Below are 25,497 nucleotides of genomic sequence, written 5' to 3'. Positions count from 1 at the left end.
CCCAAGAGAAGAAGGAACATTTGCTAAAGTAAGAGTTTTATAGTGGAGTTCGTGCGTTGCTGAGTTCTTCTTCCTCTGTGCAGCAGCCAATCTTCTACCTGCAACTTGACATTGTCCTATTTTAGTGCGTCAGCCGTTCAAATGTGGGTTCCTTTTTTCAGAGAAAGAGGCTTGACCTTTTGCTGGCCCCAACTGCTTCGAGTCTGCAATGTTTGCCTTTTACTCGGTATAGCATGGCACATTTCTTGCTGTGTGTGGGTGCCTGAAGTGTTACCTGTGGCCTACATCCGCTTTTCTGCCTGATAGCGGGGGCCTTACTCCTGTCGTTCTAGACAGACTCGGCTGCGCTTATCTGCAGAAGGAGAAGTAAGCGTCCTGTTTATGCTCACCGCAGCCTGCACGAGCCTGACATGGAATCTCACCTGCTCATGCTCGCTGCCATCATTGCTGGATCCTACCTGCACCATGTGATGCCAGCCAGCCTCAATGAAACGTAAGTAGATTTCTACATGACAGTCAGAGTTGATTGATTTGTTTCACCTGGTTTTTTAGGTACGTGTTTCATCTGTTTAGCAGCAGACTTTTGTGCAGAAGAGCTGAAAATCACTGCTGAAAAATGATCTGAATGTGATTATGTTTCTTATTCCGTCCTCTGGTTACAGAACCTATTTGGTGACTGTCAGCTCCCATCTGACAGCAGGAAACAAGGAGATCTTGTGCGCTCTGATCAAAACCCCTACAGAGCCCGCCTCCTTGACCATCACCCTGGATGTGGACTCTTCCAGCACGAAGATCGGGCAGCTGTCTTTTAAAACTGAAATCTACCGCTGCTTCCAGTTTCTGGTTTGTTTTTGAGATTTTTTATTGACGTCTTATTAAATTCAATGCTACATTAGCAATTAGCAATTGATTTATTTGGAAGTGACTACAGAGGCAGAAAACAAGATAAAAAGTACTTGTAATCAGTAAAGATTGTTAAAATCTGTCCTTTCCTGATCCAGGTTGACGTCTTTAATGTGTTTGAAGCAAGAGCTGGCATTAACCCGTCAACACTGGAGCTTTAGGTCCAGTATTGACATTCTTTCAATTGCCAGAAGTTTTCAAAGTTTAACTCAATAAATGTAATTCCAACAGATTCTGAAGCCTAGACAGCTCCAGTGTTAAAGGGTTAAGCACATATCAGTTCAGGTTCAAGATTCCCATCCAACAAAAAAAGTTGGTCTGTAAGAACCAAACAAACCAGGACATAAAGAAAATAACAAAGAAGTATGTCAATTTAATATTTCAGCCAATAGGACAAACCAATAAAAACCATCTTGCTGGTTTTGCAGTGTAGACGTCTGCATTGTATTGTTGTTGTGTTTGTTTTTGGAAAGATTTAGCAACAAAAGGTTTTTTTTGTGAATCCCAGTCCCATGTTTTAAATGTTTGCTGGTTTTGCAGGTCCCTATAGTGTCCAGCACAACTGTGGCATCCATCAGTGTGAAAATTCAGGGTAAGATGGACTCACTGTACCAGGAGACCAAAGTCCTGATAGAACCTCCTGCTTTTGTCCACATTGTCCAGACAGAAAAACCCATCTACAAGCCTGGACAGACCGGTGAGTGTTGAGTTCTGGACTTTATACAGTTTTTAAATCAAATTTTTTAAATTTGGTACATTAACCCTGTATGTAAACATGTATGTGATGCCTAACTGCTTTCAGACTTCCATCTCCTGCATTAAGGCCCAATAAATGGTTTCTCAGTGACATACAAATGACACGTTTGTCGAACCAATAAATACATTTTTTTATTGTTGAAATAACTAAACCTCAAACCAGCAACACCATTCATTAACCTGTTGAAAAATACATCCATGTAAAACTTGCAAATGTCATCTGTGTTCTCTGTGTATCATTAAATCATCTGTGTAGCATTTCTTTTTCTTTTTTTTTCTCTTTAAAGTTCAGTTCCGGATTGTATCCATGGATACCAACTTTATTCCCGTAAACCGCATGGTGAGATTTTAGCTTTTATTTTTAGTGTTTTTGAGTAATTATGGGTCTGTGACTGTTACTGTTGCCCAGGGGCGGAGCTAGAACATTTTTTATATGGGGCCGTCTGTGATTTGTTATCAGCTTAAGGTGCTTGACTGAACTTTAGTAAGTTATATAATGTTAAATGTTGTTTCTGTTAACTGATGGTATAAATTGGTAAAAAAAATAACTAATTTATTTATTTTCTTTCAGTATAAAGAAGTTACAATTGAGGTAAGAAATTGCATTCACACAGTAAAGCCATAACTGGGGTGACTAGATTGGAAGATCCGACAAGAGTTTTCCAGGCCAGACATGAACAAACCGCAGAATTGAGTCTATGTAGGGCATGTACAAAAGTAGCCTAAGCAAAGGATATTAAACACATTGTAGTATTGCTGAAATCGCTTTAAGGTAAAAAAAAAAACCAGACAAATGTGTGCAATCTACTTTATGTTGAAGAATGAGTTTGCTTTCAGTTGAGTCTATGAAAATTTCCCAAAATCACCTTTATAAGATTGAGGTTAAAGCGGGCAAATGGAATTAGATGCAAAGTGCATCAATATCTGTAAATAATACTAAAGTTTAAGATGCGAGAGTTGCTTTAGCTTTCTATGAAACTGTTTTTTTAAATACCGTATTTTCCCTACTATAAGTCACTGCGGAGTATAAGTCGCTGCGGAGTATAAGTCGCACCAGCCCAAAAATGCATTATAAAGTAGAAAAAAAAACAGATTAGTAGCACTGGACTATAAGTCGCATTTTGACGTGAATTTTATTCGACAAAATCTGAGACCAAGATATAATAACTTGCACAAACTGATATGACACAATCATAGCAGACTGTTTATCTCATAATTTCACAGTAATTCTTTCTCATACTTATTTATTTATTCCTTTCCTGAAGCATCATTGTCCAACTAATACTCTGTTTTCATCCTGTATTTGTAGAATGTAGTCATTTTTATTGCATTTCTGAATCTATGAAATTATTGGAAAATAGAATATTATGTTTTTAGCCTTCAAGATCTTACTGTCATAAAATGTTTGCTGATACTCTGAGTCACTTAACACACTCTTAACATACCTCATACATCAAAATGACCCAGGAACATCATCTCTGTTCCTCACAAATGAACATAACAGGAGGGTTAACAATGTATTTATTTCAATTTATTTCTAATAAAGGCCTGTTCACACCGGGACGAATTTCGCCGGCGATTTTCGCCGACGTTTAACGCCTCGTGACTAAACAAAGGGCCCCAATGAGAGTGTGCACACCGACGCGAAAAAACGCCAGGCGTTAAAGCGTCAAAAAAAAAAAACGCCTCGGGTTCGTTTTTTTTTTCGACGCGTCGCGTCGAAATCTACTCGACCAATGAGAACGGCGCTTTTGCTCACGTGTCTGGAGCTTCTGAAGTTACAGTAAAACACAACTTGGGGGCGCTCAAACAAAACTGCCTTGCTGAGCACACATACCAGCGAAGAAGATAGACGCCAAGTAGCGTCTACACAGCCGCGAAGCAATAATGACGGACATTCTAAAACATCCCCGAACCAAGCACCAGTTGGAGCTACTGGTGCTTGAAATATTCATGTTTTCTTTGTTTGATTCTGACAAGCGTGTAAATACTTGCTCTCTTCTTCTGAGTGAAAAGCGACTTTAAGAAGCGTAAAGTTGCGCAGCGCCACCTTGTGTACAGGAGTATTTCTGTTTTACATTAAGCGCCATCTAATGTCAGGGAATGAAATTGCATGTTCACTCCACTCATCGTCAGCGAAAATCGCCTGGGTGTGAACACAAAAAACGTGGCGAAAAACGCTGGCGAATAACGCCTGGCGAATATTCGTCCCGGTGTGTACGGGCCTTAAGTCGCTGCGGAGTATAAGTCGCACCCCTTGCCAAACTATGAAAAATAGGGCGACTTATAGTCTGGAAAATACGGTAATAAGTTTCTTATCCAGCCACAAAAGGAGCAGATGTTTCTACTGTGTTAGGGCCAACTGATCTGTTTAGAAAATTTGAGAATCATATCTCATCACTCAATCAACTAGAACAGACAAACTGACTATGATACTTAAACCATCAGCACATCTGTGCACAGTTGCTTCGCTGTACTTTATACATGATCTAAACCAGTGTTTTTCAACCTTTTTCGAGCCACGGCACACTTTAACCTTGACAAAAATCCTGCGGCACACCAGCATCCAAAAATTAAAAAAAAGGGGAAACTCTATAGTCTGTATTGATCTACGGTTCCTCCACAATCTCACATGCATTTTTGCGATAATTGTGGCAGAAAAAGATGGAAGTTGCAGCTTTTTTTTCTAAAAGATGTAATAAAAGTTAAGTTAGAAGTTTTAAAAACTGATGTGGTTTCAAGACGTTTAAAGAAAGACTCATTGTGCGCTGAGACACTGTCACTTTAACCCAATGCATCATGGCAGATGTACTGCAAAAATCCACCAAAGGCAGACAGACTGTGTCTGAGCTTCATTGTTTTGTTCACTTGTTCCACGGTCTGATACCGGATTCTGTGGAAATCTGCACCGCTAAAGACGAGCTTTAGCTGGTATTTTTGTTAGAACTGAGAGACTTTCTGAGCTAAATCGGAAAAAGGAAGTGAAGACTTGAACCACTTCTGATTGGTCAGACTGAAGACGTGTGATTAAGTCTCCAAGAATGATTGGTGGAGACAGTTAAAGGGGCGGGACATTTCCAAAAACAGCTGTAGCTGCGGCTAAATCGTGGTACTGTCATTCTTATCAAAATGTCTTTAATAGAATCAAATAAACACAAAGAAAAAAGTATTTTGCGATCTTTCATATTCCTAACTACTCAGTGTTTTATCAGGGCCTGTTTGCATGAACAAAGAGCTGAAATCCTGGAGATGGTAAATGTTTTTAGATCAGTAAAAATGGGTAATTTCACGGCACACTTGACCCTCTCCCACGGCACACCGGTTGAAAAACACTGATCTAAAAGACTTTTTAATCACAGTTCATATTTGTAACTAGTTAGTTCTTGTTTAACTATCAATTGAACTTGCTTAACAATGTGGTTCCATAACTTACTTGATTGGACCTAGTGGTTTTATCAATAATCTGCACCGGCTCCAGTTACTTTCATTTCTTAGCCTTCCTGGCAAAGTTTGCACAGTGTTGTCCTACTGTGTTAGTGTTGATCAAAGATGCACAAAGGGCTTAGTACACATTTAAAAAAGAAAACAATCGAGATTGTTGATTGACCATATTTTTTATAAGCATTCATGTATTAAAACAGGATCCCAACTCAAACCGCATCGCTCAATGGATGGACAAGTCCATTGATGGAGGCATTCTTGACCTTTCTCACTCCACCATTCCTGAAGCTGCACAAGGAATCTACGTGATAACTGCTGAGACAGACAAAGGAGAAACGGTTTCCCATAACTTTGAGATAAAAGAATATGGTAAAGACTACTGAGAGGTTTAGTCTAGGAATAAAATGCCATCAGTTTCCTCAATCATAACTTTGATTTTGCTTTGTCTGCTATAGTTTTGCCAAAGTTTGAAGTAACTGTAAACCTGCCCACTGTGATCACCATCCTGGATGATGAAGTAACACTGAAGATCTGCGGAAAGTGAGTGTCCGTCAATAATTAAAAATGTTTAATGGGTTATTTGTGTATATAGGTAATTTAAAAAATGTGTTAGCGCAGATACACCTATGGGAAACCAGTTCTAGGATCAGTCAGAGCTGAGTTTTGCAGACGTTCAAACCAGTTTTCTTGGTTGCCGTCCCCAAAACAAAAGGACATCTGCAAGACATTCGAACTTTCTGTGAGTTTTATATGAACTATATTACTTAATGTCCTTGAACATCAAATATCTGCTAGTACTGAAAAGTCACCTTTTTTAAAAAATGTTTCTGCAGACGGATAAAAGTGGATGCGCCACACAAAACGTAGCCTTGGCAGGCTTTGCCATAAATACCTACAAGTATTTTGACTCATTTGAGGTGACGGCTGAACTAGAGGAGTTTGGTACAGGTATGTTGTGGCACACCTGGGTTTTGCTCTTTTAGCTACTAGCACTAGCTCCTTATAAGCTTTGATCTGTCTACTGTCACACAGGTGTCATTCTTAAGGCCAGTGGAAGTGCCAGCTTCACCACTCAGATCAGAACCGTCTCCTTTGAGGACCTACCCTCGTCTTACAAGCCGGGCCTCCCGCTCGAGGGAAAGGTAATCATTAGCATGCAAGTATATTTTGAAAATCACACCAGATGGCTTTAATTTGGTCACATGTTTTACTAGAATGTTTGGTACACTGTACAAGTAAAATAATTCCCTTTGTATAAAACCCTGCTAGTTGTTCTTCCCATTTTACTTATCGACCATCCAACATGTACCCTGCCTTTGTCAAACAGAGGCTGGGATAGGGCTCTAGCAACCCCATGAACCCAAAAAGAAGCAGATTTAGAAAAGGGATGGATGGGTTTTAGCTATCCTCTGGGGGAGAAGTGGGCTGCAACTGTTATTAGGAACCATTTGGTGGGTCAACAACCCCATCCAACCTATTAATCAGGACTGTCAGTCACAGAAGCATTATGTTCTGTTTTTAAAGTTTAATGTTTCTCTGGGTTTGCTTCAGCATTGAAACTTTAGAAAAACAGTGTGCTGCTAACACCTTTGGTCCAAAACCTTGTTAGTTAATCAGTCTTTTGACCTTTGACACCTGGAATAATCATGAAGGCCCACATGTTTACCTAACAAATAACCCTCACCCCTTTGTGAAGCATTTATCTTCAAATAATTATGTCAAAGCAATCTCTTTTTTTACTTCAATCTTTCTTTCTTTTTTTGCAGATCAAAGTGACTGGTGCAGATGGCAGTCCCATCGCAAACCAAGCAGTCTACTTGTATGTTGTAGACTCACTAGAATTCACCCTCTATACAGATCAGAAAGGAATCGCTGTGTTTTCTCTGGACACATCCTCGTGGTCGGAATCAGTCTCTCTGTCGGTTAGTGGTGACCTTTTGCAGTTGCTTGTTGCTTTCTGCACTAAACGGGTCTCATGTTGGACCAATAATCCAATAGGAAGATATAAAAGGAGTATATTAAAGTATAACTCTGGTGTTGGATCTTATTGTCTTAACAGGCAACCACCATAATAAAAGAAAAAAATGAACAAACTGTTCCTGAAGTACGGTTTCCTGACTATGGGACGGCCTACCAGTATGTTACAAGATTTTACTCCCAGAGCAAGAGCTTTGTGGGGTTCAGTGAGAACAGCGTGGATATACCATGCGACAAAAATGGATTCCTGCTGGCTCAATACATCATCCAGGGGGAGGATCTACAGAAAGGGCAAAGGTTTCTTAACTTCTATTACCTGGTCAGTTCATCTCATTGTTTCGTTTAACCAAGTCAAACAACATCCCATAATGTAATCTAGAACCTTAGCTAAAAGGTTCCATTACTATCAAAACATGATTGCATTCAATCCCAAAACAGTCATTTTCGTCGTGTTGTTTTTGTCTGTAGGTGGAGTCCAAAGGTTCCATTGTGCAGCAGGGCACTGTCCAAGTGGCGGTTAACGATAGAACAGGTACAAACCTAAGTTTTGAGTCTAATATTATATTCTAACATCAAGCTAATGATACGTTTAAGCAATCCTTGAATGACAAAACTTTATCCAATGTAATGACTTTACCTACTATAATGTATACCAGACACCTCCATCTTTGATTGTAACATTTTCCTCTTAACGGAGTGTACAGCCATTGAAAAATATATTTTGTTGCTTCATCAAAAAAAATAAGTTGAATATGTTTTGTATAAAATTGTTCAAAGATTGTCTGTGTAATAATTGCATCATAGTGTTGGGAGAACTTAGATACACGGCTGTATTTTTAAATGTTTCTCCAGTCAACAAAGGAACGATAAAGATCCCCCTCACCAATGTGATCGACCTGGCTCCAATTGCCCAGGTGGTGGTTTACACCATAGTGTCAAGTGGAGAAGTTGTTGCAGACAGCAGGGACTTCCCCATTCAGCTTTGCCTCAACAACAAGGTACTGAATGTCATTTTAAACTGGACTCCTTAAAAGTCGGGACTTGATGTGCTGTGTTTGAACTATCTTCTTTGTCTCCTGTGCAGGTGTCCTTGAAGTTCTCGGCTGTCCAGGAGCTTCCAGGAGCAAAGACCACATTGACTCTGCGGGCTCAGCCCAGCTCCCTCTGCTCTGTCAGAGCCATTGACCAGAGTGTCCTCCTTCTCAAGTCAGAGGAGGAGCTTACGGTTGACTATGTACGACTTTCCCCCCAATATTCCTGCACTTTGACCTCAGAGTTAGTACTGTTTTCTCCAGATTCATGGTCTGGTTTACTTACAGGTCTACAACCAGCTGCCCATCAAGAAAATGTGGGAATATGACTATCAGGTTGAGGACGACTCCTTCAATCCCTGCTTTCCTAGACCATGGCCAAGACCGATTGCACTGGAGCCCGAACTCCTGCCCAGAGAACTTCGTGATACAGTTTCACACATTTTTCCCTTATATGAGGGTGATGATGTTTACACTATCTTCAAGGTAAAGTCATTTACTTTTCTTATTAATTTCTGCAAATATTACTAAGGTTCAAACACATTTTTTCCAGTTTTTTGGAGTTTAATTTTATTTTATGCAGTTTTATATCAAGTTGAGTTTCCTTTTGGACTCCCTTTCCTTTTCTGATGTGGATCACGCAATGTGATCACATTGTTTATGTATCTTTTGATTTCAGTACATGTCCATCTATTCTTACCAATAACCTTTGAGTCCTTCTGCTGTTTTGTGACCATTTGCCTAATTTCCAGTTGATTCATATAAGCGTTCTTGACCCGTTGCTGTTCTTTTGTTTTTTTTTCTTCAGAACATTGGGATCAAAATAATTACAAACTCTGATGTGAGAGCACCCAGATCTTGCATTACCTTTGAACACGGTAGGGGAACATTTTTTTTAAATAATGATGAATGGCGCAAAGATATTTGAATAGTAATTCTTGCAAAAATGCAAAGATGCTTGTTCATCAACAAACAAGCAAACCTAAAAATGTGTTGAGCTTCTTCTTAAAATGGGTTTATTGTTTTCTTTTGTGCTCTTTCAACTTGGCCTTTAGGGATGTTTGGTGATGGTACGCCGTCAGGGATGACAGGCATGGCAGCCCCAGCACCAGAGGGAGAGAAAACGGAGACCATAAGAACATATTTCCCTGAAACCTGGATCTGGGACCTGGTTTCTGTGGGGTAAAAGAAACTCTAAATTGTCTAATTGTTGCTTATCATCACCTTCTTAAAATAATTGCATGAGTCATGTTTTCACATATTTCAGGAAATGCAAAAACCTAAACAGCTATTTGAATATATAATAGTTGCTAAAAAGTTTAATCAAATTTAGCTATGAAAACAGATGCCTGTTGACATACAAACAACAAAGTTACCCAAATATGGAACATGGGAGAATTAAATGACTTAGGCCAATTTTTAAACATGCCTTTGTGATTCAGGCAATTTGAAGCCTTCTATTCTATTATGAATAAAACATTAATAACAAACTAAGTGAACATAATGCTTAGGAGGAATGAGCAATTATTCAATTCTCTTTCCAGCTTTTCATTGTGGGGTTCTTGTCTAATGCCTATTAGTGTGGGAAATTGTGAAAGAATTGATGGGTTTCATTGACTGGAGGTTCTAGAACTTTCTTCTTGATCGTCAGAGCAAACAGAAACAATTGTATCCATACCAATGACCCATTTGACATCCGTACCCTTTATGACAGTTCTTTTCACACAGAGGCTTCTGAGAGGGACAGTCTCAATGGACCTTGCCTTCACTGCTAAATTGAAGAGCCTGCAAGTAATGCACAGTTGGATATCAAGCTTTTTCGCCTGTCGCCTGAAGAAAGATCTATTAAGTTACAGGAACCCATTGTGCTTGCGCACTTTCACATGTTAAGGGGTTAGGATTATACTTGCAATTATACTTACTTACTTGGAAATGTAATTACATAGTCTCTTGGGGTGAAATATCTGCTATTTTTTGTTCAATAGTATTATGAATTATTTCACACTTCATATGGAAGACCCGCAACAAGGTATTTCTGAGTTATTAGTACCCCATATTTCTTTGCAAGCTCAGAGTTTGCTTTCGCCACACACGCATTGGGATTGTGATAACGGCAACCATCACTTCACACCATGATCTCCTTGAGTTATGGAAAGCCTTTGATTAGACCTTCAAAATGACAACACTAAAGATGAGCAAATACCTCACTACACTGGTCACCTTCTGATTTGTCCCAAATGTAGCAGTAGCTTTCTTTGAACCCAAGTTAAACAGGATGAAGGTATGGCAGTTTAGATTAGCATTTTAGACTGCTGGCTTGGGTTTTTGGACACAGTAGCACAAATTGCAAGTCCATTGTCCAAAGAGAGTTCTCATCATTGACAGAATGCTTGTCCTAAGACTTATATTGCCTCGCTTCATCTTCTAGGAGACCCATCAGTCAAATACATCCCTACTAATATTCCCCTGTTTGAATGAAACACAAAAGTCCCAATGATATTTCGCAAAATAAACACATAATATATCTCATGAAAAACGTTGGGAAATATTGGACTCCAACAGCCCTCACTCAAGAAGTTGCAGCCTTCTGTTGGTATTCACACTGTAGTTAGGAGATGGTTGTACCTGGGTAAAGGAACTTCTAGCTCTGCTTCTGCAGTATAGTGTGAATCAACACTGGGCAGGTCCCTCAAGCCGTTCTTAATGAAATCCTTAACTTCAGGGTCAACCTTTATCTGCTTGTCTCTCTTATGTCCAGGTTTAGATGGGGCCGGTGCTTGTTTTTCACAGTCAGTGAGATTATTCAACCATTTTTTCATTGTTTTTTCCATCTTTAAGCTTCAGTTGGTAGAAAAATGTTGATCTGCATCAGGAACGCTCAACAACTTTTTTTGTTTTATGTTAATTTTGGTGACCTAAGTGGTGACGTAAGACTCTTTAAAAAGGTATGATTACTATGAGAAACATTATCTTGCTATCATCTTGTCTATTTTATTAAGCTACATTTAGGATTCCCATAATGGTTTGCAAGTTGCCTTAAGACAAAGCAGAAGAGCTTACTATTACACCAGTTAAATCATGTTATGGTAACTCATATAACATCTAACTAAAAAGCACAGATATGAACAGGGTCTTTTGGGATTCTTTTCGGGTTGTAGATTATAATACAGTATCAAAATGATAATTGAATTATTTACTGCTGAGAAAATGAGACATCAAAATCCGACTGTTCATTCAAACATTGTTTGATAAGTCATAATTTCACTTCTAAAAGCCACTAAAAGCTATTTTTACTTTTTTCGTTTTTTAACAAAAGAATTTATCAAAAGATGAAATCTTATGGAACATTTTTAGCCTAGTGTTTAGCATAGTAACAGTTTTTACCTACCAATATGGGAAAAGCCCTAAATAATGGCAATAACCGCGAAATCTGAAAAAAAAGAAAAAATATCTATTTCTCGAATCAGCATCCATCATGAAATGCTTGTAAAATTACCTAAATCCCATTGACTCATTACTTAGGCACAATAAAACGGCCTAAGTCACACTCTTGACATGAGAAATTATATTTTAGGGGTAGAATAACATGTTCTGTTTAACTGAGGATGGTGGTGGAGGATTCATGGTATGGGTTTGTGTTTGCTGCAGCAACACTTTAACTCCCTATAGTCAATGAGGAGATCACAGCCAACTTGTTGTGCCATAATATTCTTGCATCAAAACCACAAAGGGTGTCATGTTTAATGTAACTCTGTTTGATGTATTGAACAAGGGCCAATATGAGTAAGTCAAAGGTTTGATGCATGATTTTCTTCATGAAAGGAATTGGGAATCTATCTCCATTTGACATCTTGTTGGTTCTTTGATGCAGATCCAGTGGATCGACCAGTTTGGTGAAGACCGTCCCTGACACCATCACTAAGTGGACAGCCGGAGCTTTCTGTGTGTCTCCTGCTGGCTTTGGCGTTGCTCCCAATGTTAGACTAACAGCTTTCCAGCCATTCTTTGTCAGCCTCACTCTGCCCTACTCTGTCGTCAGAGGAGAGGTGTTCACTCTCAAAGCCACCGTCTTCAACTACCTCCCCAAATGCATCATGGTAAACAGTTTCCTCGGTTCTCAAAAAAGAATCTGTTTTTGTTTTGATCAATTCTTGAATCTGTGTATTCTTCTTCTGATCTGAATTTTTTCTTTCCTTTGCAGGTGAAGGCAACTTTGGTCAAGTCTGATCAGTTCACCTTCAAGAACTGTGACGGCTGCGTCTACAGCAGTGTGTGTCTGTGTGCAGAGGAGAGCAAGACCTTCTCCTGGATCGTGACGCCAACTGCTCTAGGTAGTGTTGGATGGACAAACACGAGTACAATCTCCAAACAAACATTCCCCCTTTAGTTTCAGTCCTTCAAAGTCCTGTTCTTGAAGATCTTTAGAGAATGTGTGAAGGAACCACCAAACTGCAGGGAAATGGAAAGAGGCTTTCCTGTGTCTGTGACTGAGAAAAGGACATTCAATGGCAAACAATGCTTTTGTGCCAACAGGTGATGTGACTCTGAAGGTTAGCGCTGAGGCTGAGAAGAGCAACAAGAAATGTGGCACAGAGGTGGTCACAGTCCCCACCCTGGGTCAGGTCGACACTGTGATTACCACGCTGTTGGTAGAGGTTAGTACCCTCCCCTAAAAATCAGGTTTTTACAGCTAAACACCTATAATCCCAATACTTCAAAAAAAGTTAAATGTGCGCTGAATTTCTTAGTATTGATAGTTGAACTGATAGTATTCTTACATGAAGGTCTGATTGTTCATTCTTTCTGCTAGGCTGAAGGAGTCCCACAGATGGTCAGCCACAACGCTCTCCTGTGTCCTGCAAGTAAGACGGAAATGGAACATTTGGACATTTTCTTAAAATGATTGCAATTTTGACTGTTTTGGGACAAATACATACATTTTTTAAAGTCTTCTGATTTTTTTCTGTCTCTCTGCTCATTGTTAGAAGGACCAGTGAGTAAGAAAATCTCTCTTGAGCTTCCTGAAGATTTTGTGAATGGATCAGAGGGAGCCTCTGTGTCTGTTGTGGGTCAGTAAAACATGTTCTGAAGTGGATGGAGAGAGCCAGAACCAGTCTAGGAGTTTCTGACGTCTCTTCTGGGTTTTACAGGTGATCTGATGGGCCGGGCCATGAAGAACCTAGACAAACTCTTGGCCATGCCGTATGGCTGTGGAGAACAAAATATGTTGCTGTTTGCTCCAAACATCTTTATCCTCGACTACCTGAAGAGCACTGGTCAGCTGAAAGAGTCAACTCAGAAGATGGCTGTAGGATACTTGGAGAGCGGTGAGAGTCGCCAAAATATTATGTTTTGTGTTTTGATGAAAATATCAGGAAAACGTGAATGAAGGATTTTCACCTGTGTGTGCATTTAGGATATCAGAGGGAGCTCAATTACAAACGTGATGATGGTTCCTACAGCGCTTTTGGAATGGGTGACCCGTCTGGAAACACCTGGTCGGGAAGTTTCTGTGTTTACTTTCATTGTGGCTTTTTTGCTGTGTGACTGCACTGAAATTATTCAACCATCGAGGCTCTAAGGAGGAGGCAAGAAAGTAGTCATGTCACATTTTGAAGCCCTAAGTTATTGTGAGGAAACTGGATTTTCTAGAAAGGACTGTATTAATAAAAATATTAGGTTGGTTCGTTCCCTTTTCAGTTTCCAGCACACAGAAATGAATGAATAATGACTCAGAGACGGTTACTTAGCTTCAGTGTAGATTTACTCCGCACAAAACAGCACAGATTTGTACGCAGGGTTACAGACAGAGGAACAGGATCACAAGGTCTGAACCAGGTCTGAACAAAGACACTCAGAACAGGGCTTGGTATATATACCTGACATTTACATATTCAAAAGATGGTCTGGGGATCTATGGTGTGAAAAACCCACCCACATGCTGTTGCAGGCTGGATACTTGAAGGTCATAAAGCTTCAAGTGTCAGATCTCTCTGATGTTCCCACAGACATTTGCCAGAGCACAAACACCAGAACACACAAAAAGTAAAAAGGGAGGATGAGGAGAAACTGTGAGGACAATAGCTTGTTTGTGCTGTCTTAGGATGCAATATAATTTTGAGATGATAATACATGCTCAGTGAATTAAGTTTAAACCATTAGTGTAATAAAATGTATAGGTAAATTTAATAATAGTAAAAAGGGAGTTTCTAACTATTCTATTTCTAATTATTCCTAACAGTTATGTACACACCAGGCATGTGACAATGTTCAACAATGTGCTAAACACGGGTCCATAAAAGTGTGTGTATAGCACACAATAATCTCTCCTCTAATGAGGAAATTATACAGTCAGATTGTAGTCTTTGTGGACATCCTACAGGTACTTGCATATCACCTGCACACTATGTGCATGTCGCCTTTGCTTGGAGTCATTATGAGGCTGAAACTTGCACTTTACCAATGACTATAGTTTGGAAGAGGATCATACAGCAGCATCACCAACTTACTTTAGCCTTACAAAGACTTCACTATACATTTATCACACACGACAATGGTACTTTCCAAATACTTGTCCCTTGAGGTGTCCGTACGAGCCTCAAGGGCACTGCAAGACTGCTCCATGACCCTCAATGGGCCTGGACAACCCCAAAACCCTCAGCACTTGTGTGGGACAACACCCGTACAGGTGCACGTAAATAAGGATAAGGGTTCTAATGTTATTAAAAATAAAAGCCTAAAAATGAAACAAAATCTATATGAGATTGATATCTGAGCACCAAAAAAGTACAATAAGCTAATGTTGATGTTAGCATTTGTGATCTTTATCTTCTTTGGAAATAATTCAAGAATAAGTTTTGATGTATATCACAGATGTAGTAAACAGTAATTATTGTTCAGTACTGCGGTTGTTCATTCTACGTTTCCCAATGGTTACTTTTTAAAGTTAAAAGCAACTTAAAAATATTCAGGTTTTTCAAAACCTGCACTTTGTTTCAACAAGTAAAAAATGAATGGGACCTAACACAAAGCCTTGTGGAACTCCACATGACAGATATATTATGTATTAAATATGTTGCAACAAATACATATAGAATCCCAGTTAGATCAAAAATGCCATTTAAAAAGTCCTTCCTTTAGTGTTAAGATTTTATGGTATTGTATAAACTTATTATTTATTTATTTTACTATCCACGAGTTTTCAACATTCTGTTAGCCTGTCATGACCTAAGCATGTTAGACCATCATATTTTCTCATGCATTTGCTTTCCACTTTAACCACTTTTTGTGTGATGTGTTTTGTGACTTCTTTCTGTAGGCTTACTACTTTTGTCATGAAATCCTTCAACGCTGCAAAACAGTACATCTTCGTGGACCAGAAGTACATCCAAGATGCCAGAACTTGGCTGTCTGGACTCCAGAAGCCCGACGGCTGCATTCAGTCTCTTGGGAAACTCTTCCACAACGGCATGAAGGTTTGGAACTTCAATCAAAATCTGATTGTTTTGGGTTCATTGATGTACACTAAACAATATTTTTAATGTGTATTTCGTCACTCCTGTCAAATTTCCAGGGGGGAGTGAGTGATGACGTGTCCCTGACAGCCTACGTTGCTGCTGCCATGCTGGAGCTGGACGGAAATGCCACTGTAAGCCCTAAACCTAACCCCAACTAACTTAACTGGAAAAAATTTGTCAGTGAAATATTTGATGTGAAACTTGTAAAGCAATCGTTTCTTGTCATTTTGCAAAAATAGAAATTGAATCTTTAAAATGGCCGTGGCTGCACAGTGGTGCAGTGTTTAGTGCTCTTGCCTCACATTAAGGAGACCCCTATTAAAGTCCCGGCTGGGGGATCTGGACCAGAACATCAATGGGGGACCGTTCTGTGTGGAGTTTGCATGTTCTCCCTGTGCATGTGTGGGTTTTCTCTGGAGACTCCGGCTTCCTCCCACTGTCCTAAAACATGCTTCATAGGTTAATTGGTCAACCTAAATTGTCCCTAGGTGTGAATATGAGTGCATGGGTGTGTGATTGCAGACACTCTACTCTGCGAAAGACTGGCAACCTGTCCAGAGTGTCCCCTGGCTTCTACCACAAGTGGCTGGGACAGGCTCTGGCCCGTGACCCCGAAAGGGAAAAATGGATTAGAAGATGAATGAAAAAAGATTACTCTTTAAAATATCTTACAAGCTCAAAAATGTCAGTTTCAGTAAGTTGAACCTGCTAAATAGTTAGAGAATTAATGCTTCTCTGGTGGCATGATTACAAGGGTCCATATATTAATAATGCAGTGATGCAAATCCTAAAACTGAAGTGTCAACTTATGGAGAAATCCAATTTTAGTGTCTTTAGATGTTTTTCATGTTGGAGTATTTATGGACATAATCTGTAGAGATGGTCCATTGAACCAAGTCTAACCCCAACTCTCACTTGGGGGCTGTTATTCTTTTGCACAGGGATACAATCTGGCAAATCAGGTGTTTAATGAGGGCCATTTTAAATCATTGTAATTTTAGTTTGTAATTTATATAATTAAACAACTAGACTGCCAGTGTAGAATTGTGTTTTGTTGATCTGGTGTTTATGTCAATGGACTGACATTAATTTGATGCAAGATGCAAGTACACATAATCTGTATAAATATAATGCATTATTCATTCACTATTGTTAATCTTCATGGACTAAACTTCACCTTGTCGTGTGCATTTTTACCCAGAATCCAGTGGTTCAGAACTGCCTGAAATGTCTGAGAACTGCAGTGTCGGGTAAAATAACCAATCTGTACACCGTCGCCCTGCTGTCCTACACCTTCACCCTGGCTGGAGACCAGGACATGAGGAGCAAACTCATCACCCTCCTGGACCAGAAGTCCATCAATGAAGGTAAGACAGAAGATCAAGACTTTCAACAGTGGCAACAAGCTGCTTATAAGACATGTCGCAGACAATGTGATATTGGTAAAATGGGAAAAAAATAACTTGGCTCTGAATTATAAAGACATCTGCCCAACTCTAAGAAGTTGCTAACAAAATAAATCATCAAAAACTGGACCCCCACCTTGATGGAGCCCTATAGATTTTATACTATTTTTTGTTATTTAATACTATTACTTCAAATGAAAACAGGATAGATGGAATGACCAACATGAAAATCATTTGTCTTTGGATTCCAGGAGGTACTCGTCACTGGAAGAGAGACGGTGCTTCTGAAACAGACCTGGACTCAGTGGAGGTGGAGATGACGTCCTATGTGCTCTTGGCTCTGCTCTCCGGTCCATCTCTGCCAGGCTTTGGTTTGGATTATGCCGCCGGCATCGTGCGTTGGCTCGCTCAGCAGCAGAATCCGTTTGGCGGCTTCTCGTCCACACAGGTAGCTCCTCCTACATTCATGTAGCTCTAACATGGAGACGTACACATCACTCACTGCAACTTTTTTGCTGCACAGGACACAGTCGTGGCCCTCCAAGCTCTGGCCAAGTATGCTACTGCCACCTTCAGTCCGGAAGGCAGTACTACAGTCACAGTGACTTCAGTGGGTGGTCTGAACAAACGCTTCACTGTAAATAAGGACAACAGACTGCTTTACCAAGAAGAGAAACTGACCCAGATTCCTGGAGAGTACACAATTAAAGCTGAGGGTCAGAGCTGTGTGCTGGCACAGGTACAGACAAGTAGAAATCAATCACAGTCATGGAAGTCCATGTGTTCAGAGAATGTGCTGTTAATGGTTTAAATGTTGTCTTTCCAGATCTCTTTGTTCTACAACATCCCCCCTCCTTCCGACTTTTCTGCCTTTGAAATCTCTACCAACACTAGGGGTCAATGTGACATTCCCCGACCAGAGTTCACGCTCTTTGTGGAAGTCAAGTAAGTAGATATCATCTTTAAACCCAAAGTGTTTAAAAAAACAATGCCTCTTTCGATGTTCTGGTTCTGTTTGAGAGTTCTGCTGGGTTTGATTCCCACAGGTTTCAGGGCAGACGAGAGGAAACCAACATGGTGGTGATCAACATTAAGCTGCTGTCTGGTTACATTCTGCAGGACAACTCTTTGAAAATGGTGAGACAACATCCTTGCTAGTCCAGACCAGCTTTTCTTATTTGGGCTAACAACATGTGTGTTGTTTGTGTCACAGCTGAAGGAAAACCGCTTGGTGAAGCGTGTGGACGTGGAGGAAGGTTACATCAACATCTATCTGGACGGGGTAAGAAGCTTTGAAGCTTTGTGGTTCATGAAGCATTTGGTTGTTTTGTATTCTCATGCATGTGTCCCTGTTTGTACTTCACAGTTAAAGAAGGGTCAGAAAGAAACTTTCAATGTGATCCTGGAGGAGGATCAGCAGGTCGGAAACCTGAAACCAGCCGTGGTCAAAGTCTACGATTACTATCAGACAAGTACGACTCTCTGCTGACTCCATCTTTGACTGTTGTTGTTTCCTTTCTGATGTTTTTCACTTTACGTTTCAGGTGATGAGGCGGTCACTGATTACACTTCTCCCTGCAATAAGTAGGTAACGCTGCACTTATTATGAAATGTAGAACCTCTCACTATCTCACATAATGAGTCGTTGTTCCTCTTTATCCATTCAGTGTTAATGTTAATGTGTATTTCTTTTTCTGCAGGTGAAAGCTCTGACATCCATCTCGTAGTGAGACGTGATGGGAGTTACAGCCCTGGAGGAAGTGTTTAAACCAAAATAAGAAAAGCACATGGAAATACCGTAAAAAATACATGTCATCCTTTTGTGAAGAAGTAACAGCAGTAACAAAGTTGAAATCTTTTTGGTGAACAGGGTGCGTTTTTTCCTTTTTGGGTTGTTCTTTTAAGCCTCTTTCTTTTTTGTCATTTCCTTTTTAGACGTTGTGTGATGTGCTGGCCTTTTAAGCTTTTTTCTGCTAGGAGTCAAAACCAGCAGTTGGTGTCTGTTGTTAAGTGTTTGGTGGAAGGTTTGTCTCATCAGGAACAGCATTCACTGATATTCTGTGTTCAATATTTCTCTTGCTTCCACATTTTTTGGTGGTCCAACTTCATCTGTTTCTGTGGAAATATTTGAATAAAAACCTTTGAGCAAAAAGTGTTTTATGTTATTTCAGGAATGTTCAATCTGGTTGGACATCTCAGAAGCTCTCAAGTCCTCCATTGGCCGTTCTGAGTTCATCTTTAAGGATTGTTGGGGTTGATAATGCTTATGGCTTTATCATAACTGCCCCTTTAGGTGGGTACAGGTGGGCAAATCAATTACAAGCCTGTATAGGTACTCTAAAGGAAGTTGGGAGCCGGTTAAGCTTGGGCTGGTTTGCGACGCCTTCTGTCCGTGGAACCAGGGTTCAAATCCAGGCTGCTCCCTGTTCCCTTTTCTACTTCGGAATGCCGGTCCCAAGCCCGGCTTAATTGAGAGGATTGCGTCAGGAAAGGCATCCAGTGTAAAACATTGCCAACTCTACCATGCATCTTGTCCTCGACAGTAAGGATGATTCGCTGTGGCGACCCCTGATGGGATAAGCTGTAAGAGAAAGAACATAGGTACTGTAAAGGAAGGTCTAAACAGTGCTTTAATTACAATGTGGCTTAAGAGCTCCGTACAACAGCATCATCGGTACATCAACTTCAGTGACGTGCAGTCAGGAGAGGCAGGTGAGGCACAGCCTCACCTGTCATTATGGGAAGAAAAGAGAACAAATAAATTCAATTATTATATTTAATCAGTAAGTTGTGCTTTGCGGTCATTTTCCATTTAAATGTACCATTTTTGGGTGTTTTTTCTTTTCAAAATCGCTGAATTTCCGCATTTGCCGTTCAGATACTAAGTGACGTGCGATGAGGCACCAGCCCGCTGAGCCTCACCTTGGATTGCGCAATACCTATGCAGTCAGACGGTACTGCTGTCTCTCTGTATGTCGGTTCAATCACTTGTACTATATGAGCTGAGTTTAAATAATTTAGCAGATGTATATGATGCACAGTGCTTGTTTTTATAAATAACTGTATGTGAGGGACGTGTTTCTTGTGCTGAGCGCTAAACGACGGCGAAAAAGCCGCTGGGTGAGGCCAGCAGTTCTCGTGCCTCATGTTGCAGTTCTCGTGCCTCATGTTAGGGGGCGCCGGTGAGCCCTGAGATTATGACGCTAAAAAATACTAGAAGAAGTGATAGGAAGCGGCAACTCATTTTCTTCAGAAGGAGCGGCGTATGGACTTTATTTACAACTAAAGGTAAGACGATAATAACGTTTGTGCTTTTTTCTATGCTGCAGTTTGTATATGAAAAAAAACATGTTGAAATTATATTTTAAACAAAACGTTAACTGTTGTCAATCAAATGGTGAATAAGCTACTCAGTTATTTATACTCATGGTTCATATGTTTGTAAATCTGACTGATGACGTCAGTGCCTCACCAGCCATTAACCTCACCGCACGTCACTGATCAACTTACAAAAGAATACCTCACGATACACTATATGCACAGAAATTGTAGCTTCTGCTTTCAACCACCCAAAAGGGAACTCTCAAACACACCCGTACTCTACTTATGATTGCAACCACTCCTATCTACAACCCTACACGGGCGTGGATAACCCAAAGAGCCACAGCAGCCAGGTGCAAATGTTTTTTTTTTAGCTTTAAACATCTATGGCCTTTCGTCACCAAGTTCCCATCCAAGTGTCAAGGCAACACATATTTGTGTGCATTTGTGTTTATCTCACTGTCAGGGCAGAGTGAGTATTAATGGTTCCCTCACAGCATACGTTACTCCTGGTGCTGTACAGAAATGCAATTGTGAGCCCTTACCAAACTTAATAAAAGATAGTTTTTGGAATTTTTCTTGTGAAAGATGTATGTGTGTCATAAAGAATTTCCATGGTTTTTCCAACAGTGGTCTGACCAAAAAGTCATGGAGAGCAACAAAGACTAAAACTATGACCAGTGGCACTTCTCAGCTGTGATCGTATAGTGGTTAGTACTCTGCGTTGTGGCCGCAGCAAACCCGGTTCGAATCCGGGTCACAGCAAAAGGTACAGATAAACCAAAAATGCAGTTCTTTCCAGGCTTAGACCTTTCATCCTTAACTTCTTTAAAACTGTCAAACATTCTCTTTGTGGACCAAAAGTACATCCAAGATGCCAGAATTGGGCAGTCTGTGCTACACATGCCTAACATCTTTATTCAGTCTGTTGGGAAACTCTTCCACAACAACATGAAGTACTGGAACTTACATTAAACTGTAATTATTGTGCATTCATTCATGTACACTAAACAATGAGTACTTCAATGTGTATTTCCTACCACAAGTCCAAGGGCAGAGTGAGTAATAACGGTTCCCTCACGGCATACATTACTCCTGGTGCTGTACAGAAATGCAGTTTTGAGCCCATACCAAACTAAATAAAAGATAGTTTTTGGAATTTTCTTGTGAAAGATGTATGTGTGTCATAAAGATTTACCATGGTCTTTCTAACTGTGGGCTAACCAAAAAGTCATGGAGAGCAACAAAGACTAGAACTATGACCACTGGCACTTCTCAGCTGTGATCGTATAGTGGTTAGTACTCTGCGTTGTGGCCGCAGCAACCCCGGTTAGAATCCCGGTCACAGCAAAAGGTACAGATAAACCAAAAATGCAGTTCTTTGCAGGCTTAGACCTTTCATCCTTAACTTCTTTAAAACTGTCAAACATTCTCTTTGTGGACCAAAAGTACATCCAAGATGCCAGAATTGGGCAGTCTGTGCTACACATGCCTAACATCTTTGTTCAGTCTGTTGGGAAACTATTCCACAACGGCATGAGGTACTGGAACTTACATTAAACAGTAATTATTGTGCATTCATTCATGTACACTAAACAATGAGTACTTCAATGTGTATTTCCTACCACAAGTCCAAGGGCAGAGTGAGTAATAACGGTTCCCTCACAGCATACATTACTCCTGGTGCTGTACAGAAATGCAGTTTTGAGCCCTTACCAAACTTAATGAAAGATTGTTTTTGGAATTTTCTTGTGAAATATGTATGTGTCATAAAGATTTTCCATGGTTTTATAAACAGTGGTCTGACCAAAAAGTCATGGAGAGCAACAAAGACTAGAACTATGACCACTGGCACGACTCAGCTGTGATCGTATAGTGGTTAGTACTCTGCGTTGTGGCCGCAGCAACCCCGGTTCAAATCCGGGTCACAGCAAAAGGTACAGATAAACCAACAATGCAGTTCTTTGCAGGCTTAGACCTTTCATCCTTACCTTTTTTAAAACTGCCAAACACTCTCTTTGTGGAACAAAAGTACATCCAAGATGCCAGAATTGGGCAGTCTGTGCTATAAAGGGCCTAACATCTTTATTCAGTCTGTTGGGAAACTATTCCACAACGGCTTGAGTTACTGGAACTTACATTAAACAGTAATTATTGTGCATTCATTCATGTACACTAAACAATGAGTACTTCAATGTGTATTTCCTACCACAAGTCCAAGGGCAGAGTGAGTAATAACGGTTCCCTCACGGCATACGTTACTCCTGGTGCTGTACAGAAATGCAGTTTTGAGCCCTTACCAAACTTAATAAAAGATTGTTTTTGGAATTTTCTTGTGAAAGATGTATGTGTGTCATAAAGATTTACCATGGTTTTTCTAACTGTGGGCTAACCAAAAAGTCATGGAGAGCAACAAAGACTAGAACTATGACCACTGGCACTTCTCAGCTGTGATCGTATAGTGGTTAGTACTCTGCGTTGTGGCCGCAGCAACCCCGGTTCGAATCCGGGTCACAGCAAAAGGTACAAATAAACCAAAAATGTAGTTCTTTGCAGGCTTAGACCTTTCATCCTTAACTTCATTAATACTGCCAAACACTGTCTTTGTGCACCAAAAGTACATCAAAGATGCCATAATTGGGCAGTCTGTGCTACACATGCCTAACATCTTTATTCAGTCTGTTGGGAAACTCTTCTACAACGGCATTAGGTACTGGAACTTTCATTAAACTGTAATTATTGTGCATTCATTCATGTACACTAAACAATGAGTACTTTAATGTCTATTTCCTACCACAAGTCCAAGGGCAGAGTGAGTATTAATGGTTCCCTCACAGCATACGTTACTCCTGGTGCTGTACAGAAATGCAGTTTTGAGCCCTTACCAAACTTAATAAAAGATTGTTTTTGGAATTTTCTTGTGAAAGATGTATGTGTGCCATAAAGATTTACCATGGTTTTTCTAACAGTGGCCTGACCAAAAAGTCATGGAGAGCAACAAAGACTAGAACTATGACCACTGGCACTTCTCAGCTGTGATCGTATAGTGGTTAGTACTCTGCGTTGTGGCCGCAGCAACCCCGGTTAGAATCCGGGTCACAGCAAAAGGTACAGATAAACCAAAAATGCAGTTCTTTGCAGGCTTAGACCTTTCATCCTTAACTTCTTTAAAACTGTCAAACATTCTGTTTGTGGACCAAAAGTACATCCAAGATGCCAGAATTGGGCAGTCTGTGCTACACATCCCTAACATCTTTGTTCAGTCTGTTGGGACACTCTTCTACAACAACATGAAGTACTGGAACTTACATTAAACAGTAATTATTGTGCATTCATTCATGTACACTGAACAATGAGTACTTCAATGTGTATTTCCTACCACAAGTCCAAGGGCAGAGTGAGTAATAACGGTTCCCTCACGGCATACATTACTCCTGGTGCTGTACAGAAATGCAGTTTTGAGCCCTTACCAAACTTAATAAAAGATTGTTTTTGGAATTTTCTTGTGAAAGATGTATGTGTGTCATAAAGATTTACCATGGTTTTTCCAACAGTGGTCTGACCAAAAAGTCATGGAGAGCAACAAAGACTAGAACTATGACCACTGGCACTTCTCAGCTGTGATCGTATAGTGGTTAGTACTCTGCGTTGTGGCTGCAAATACCCCGGTTCGAATCCGGGTCACAGCAAAAGGTACAGATAAACCAAAAATGCAGTTCTTTGCAGGCTTAGACCTTTCATCCTTAACTTCTTTAAAACTGTCAAACATTCTCTTTGTGGACCAAAAGTACATCCAAGATGCCAGAATTGGGCAGTCTGTGCTACACATGCCTAACATCTTTGTTCAGTCTGTTGGGAAACTCTTCTACAACAACATGAAGTACTGGAACTTACATTAAACTGTAATTATTGTGCATTCATTCATGTACACTAAACAATGAGTACTTCAATGTGTATTTCCTACCACAAGTCCAAGGGCAGAGTGAGTAATAACGGTTCCCTCACGGCATACATTACTCCTGGTGCTGTACAGAAATGCAGTTTTGAGCCCTTACCAAACTTAATAAAAGATTGTTTTTGGAATTTTCTTGTGAAAGATGTATGTGTGTCATAAAGATTTACCATGGTCTTTCTAACTGTGGGCTAACCAAAAAGTCATGGAGAGCAACAAAGACTAGAACTATGACCACTGGCACGTCTCAGCTGTGATCGTATAGTGGTTAGTACTCTGCGTTGTGGCCGCAGCAACCCCGGTTCGAATCCGGGTCACAGCAAAAGGTACAGATAAACCAAAAATGCAGTTCTTTGCAGGCTTAGACCTTTCATCCTTAACTTCTTTAAAACTGTCAAACATTCTCTTTGTGGACCAAAAGTACATCCAAGATGCCAGAATTGGGCAGTCTGTGCTACACATGCCTAACATCTTTATTCAGTCTGTTGGGAAACTCTTCCACAACAACATGAAGTACTGGAATTTACATTAAACTGTAATTATTGTGGATTCATTCATGAACACTAAACAATGAGTACTTCAATGTGTATTTCCTACTACAAGTCCAAGGGCAGAGTGAGTAATAACGGTTCCCTCACAGCATACGTTACTCCTGGTGCTGTACAGAAATGCAGTTGTGAGCCCTTACCAAACTTAATAAAAGACAGTTTTTGGAATTTCTCTTGTGAAAGATGTATGTGTGTCATAATGATTTTCCATGGTTTTTCCAACTGTGGTCTAACCAAAAAGTCATGGAGAGCAAAAAAGACAAGAACTATGACCGCTGGCACGACTCAGCTGTGATCGTATAGTGGTTAGTACTCTGCGTTGTGGCCGCAAAAACCCTGCTTCGTATCCGAGTCACAGCAAAAGGTCCAGATAAACCAAAAATGTAGTTCTTTGCAGGCTTAGACCTTTCATCCTTAACTTCATTAAAACTGCCAAACACTGTCTTTGTGGACCAAAAGTACATCAAAGATGCCATAATTGGGCAGTCTGTGCTACACAAGCCTAACATCTTTGTTCAGTCTGTTGGGACACTCTTCTACAACAACATGAAGTACTGGAACTTACATTAAACAGTAATTATTGTGGATTCATTCATGTACACTAAACAATGAGTACTTCAATGTGTTTTTCCTACCACAAGTCCA

The 25,497-nt window shown here is 40.2% G+C and overlaps 1 protein-coding gene and 3 non-coding genes across 5 annotated transcripts; all 4 read left to right on the top strand.

Moving 5' to 3' along the window:
- The first annotated feature begins 351 nt into the window (after nucleotides 1-351).
- Nucleotides 352-19,183, top strand: LOC111948476 (alpha-2-macroglobulin-like). 2 transcript variants are annotated; one of them, XM_023961782.2, is made up of 36 exons: nucleotides 352-493; nucleotides 663-843; nucleotides 1,444-1,600; nucleotides 1,947-1,999; nucleotides 2,231-2,251; nucleotides 5,301-5,469; nucleotides 5,556-5,640; nucleotides 5,719-5,839; nucleotides 5,934-6,048; nucleotides 6,133-6,242; nucleotides 6,867-7,022; nucleotides 7,160-7,396; nucleotides 7,546-7,609; nucleotides 7,930-8,075; nucleotides 8,162-8,311; nucleotides 8,397-8,594; nucleotides 8,917-8,986; nucleotides 9,164-9,290; nucleotides 11,980-12,205; nucleotides 12,310-12,439; nucleotides 12,642-12,763; nucleotides 12,919-12,970; nucleotides 13,094-13,177; nucleotides 13,259-13,435; nucleotides 13,525-13,606; nucleotides 15,427-15,583; nucleotides 15,682-15,756; nucleotides 16,827-16,992; nucleotides 17,283-17,479; nucleotides 17,555-17,770; nucleotides 17,858-17,976; nucleotides 18,078-18,168; nucleotides 18,245-18,313; nucleotides 18,398-18,503; nucleotides 18,576-18,615; nucleotides 18,732-19,183. In XM_023961782.2, exons 1-36 carry the CDS (start codon nucleotides 411-413, stop codon nucleotides 18,733-18,735), a joined length of 4,356 nt encoding a protein of 1,451 aa, XP_023817550.1. In that variant the 5' UTR covers nucleotides 352-410; the 3' UTR covers nucleotides 18,736-19,183. The 2 variants fall into 2 exon arrangements, with proteins under 2 accessions (XP_023817550.1, XP_078790051.1); XM_078933925.1 differs by lacking the exons at nucleotides 352-493; nucleotides 663-843; nucleotides 1,444-1,600; nucleotides 1,947-1,999; nucleotides 2,231-2,251 and having other exon boundaries at nucleotides 5,254-5,469; nucleotides 18,576-18,643.
- Nucleotides 19,184-22,213: 3,030 nt separating this feature from the next.
- trnah-gug (transfer RNA histidin (anticodon GUG)) lies at nucleotides 22,214-22,285 on the top strand. The gene has a single exon. It is a non-coding gene; the product is annotated as a tRNA-His (tRNA).
- A 514-nt stretch (nucleotides 22,286-22,799) lies between these two features.
- trnah-gug (transfer RNA histidin (anticodon GUG)) lies at nucleotides 22,800-22,871 on the top strand. The gene has a single exon. It is a non-coding gene; the product is annotated as a tRNA-His (tRNA).
- A 1,683-nt stretch (nucleotides 22,872-24,554) lies between these two features.
- On the top strand, nucleotides 24,555-24,626 carry trnah-gug (transfer RNA histidin (anticodon GUG)). Its single transcript has one exon. It is a non-coding gene; the product is annotated as a tRNA-His (tRNA).
- The last annotated feature ends 871 nt before the right edge of the window (nucleotides 24,627-25,497 follow it).

The sequence above is a fragment of the Oryzias latipes genome, chromosome 2 (genome assembly GCF_053564925.1).
Source record: "Oryzias latipes strain Hd-rR chromosome 2, Olatipes_Hd-rR_3.1".
Classification (NCBI taxonomy): domain Eukaryota; kingdom Metazoa; phylum Chordata; class Actinopteri; order Beloniformes; family Adrianichthyidae; genus Oryzias; species Oryzias latipes.
Note: the sequence above shows the minus strand (reverse complement) of the source record. Positions and strands in the feature narration are given on the sequence as shown.

Excerpts from the sequence above, each read along its gene's own strand:
- LOC111948476 (XM_023961782.2), top strand. The coding sequence starts at position 411 with ATGGAATCTCACCTGCTCATGCTCGCTGCCATCATTGCTGGATCCTAC. Across the intron at positions 15,584-15,681 it reads TCTTCCACAACGGCATGAAG|GGGGGAGTGAGTGATGACGT; the intron begins GTTTGGAACTTC and ends TCAAATTTCCAG. Across the intron at positions 18,314-18,397 it reads TCAACATCTATCTGGACGGG|TTAAAGAAGGGTCAGAAAGA; the intron begins GTAAGAAGCTTT and ends TGTACTTCACAG.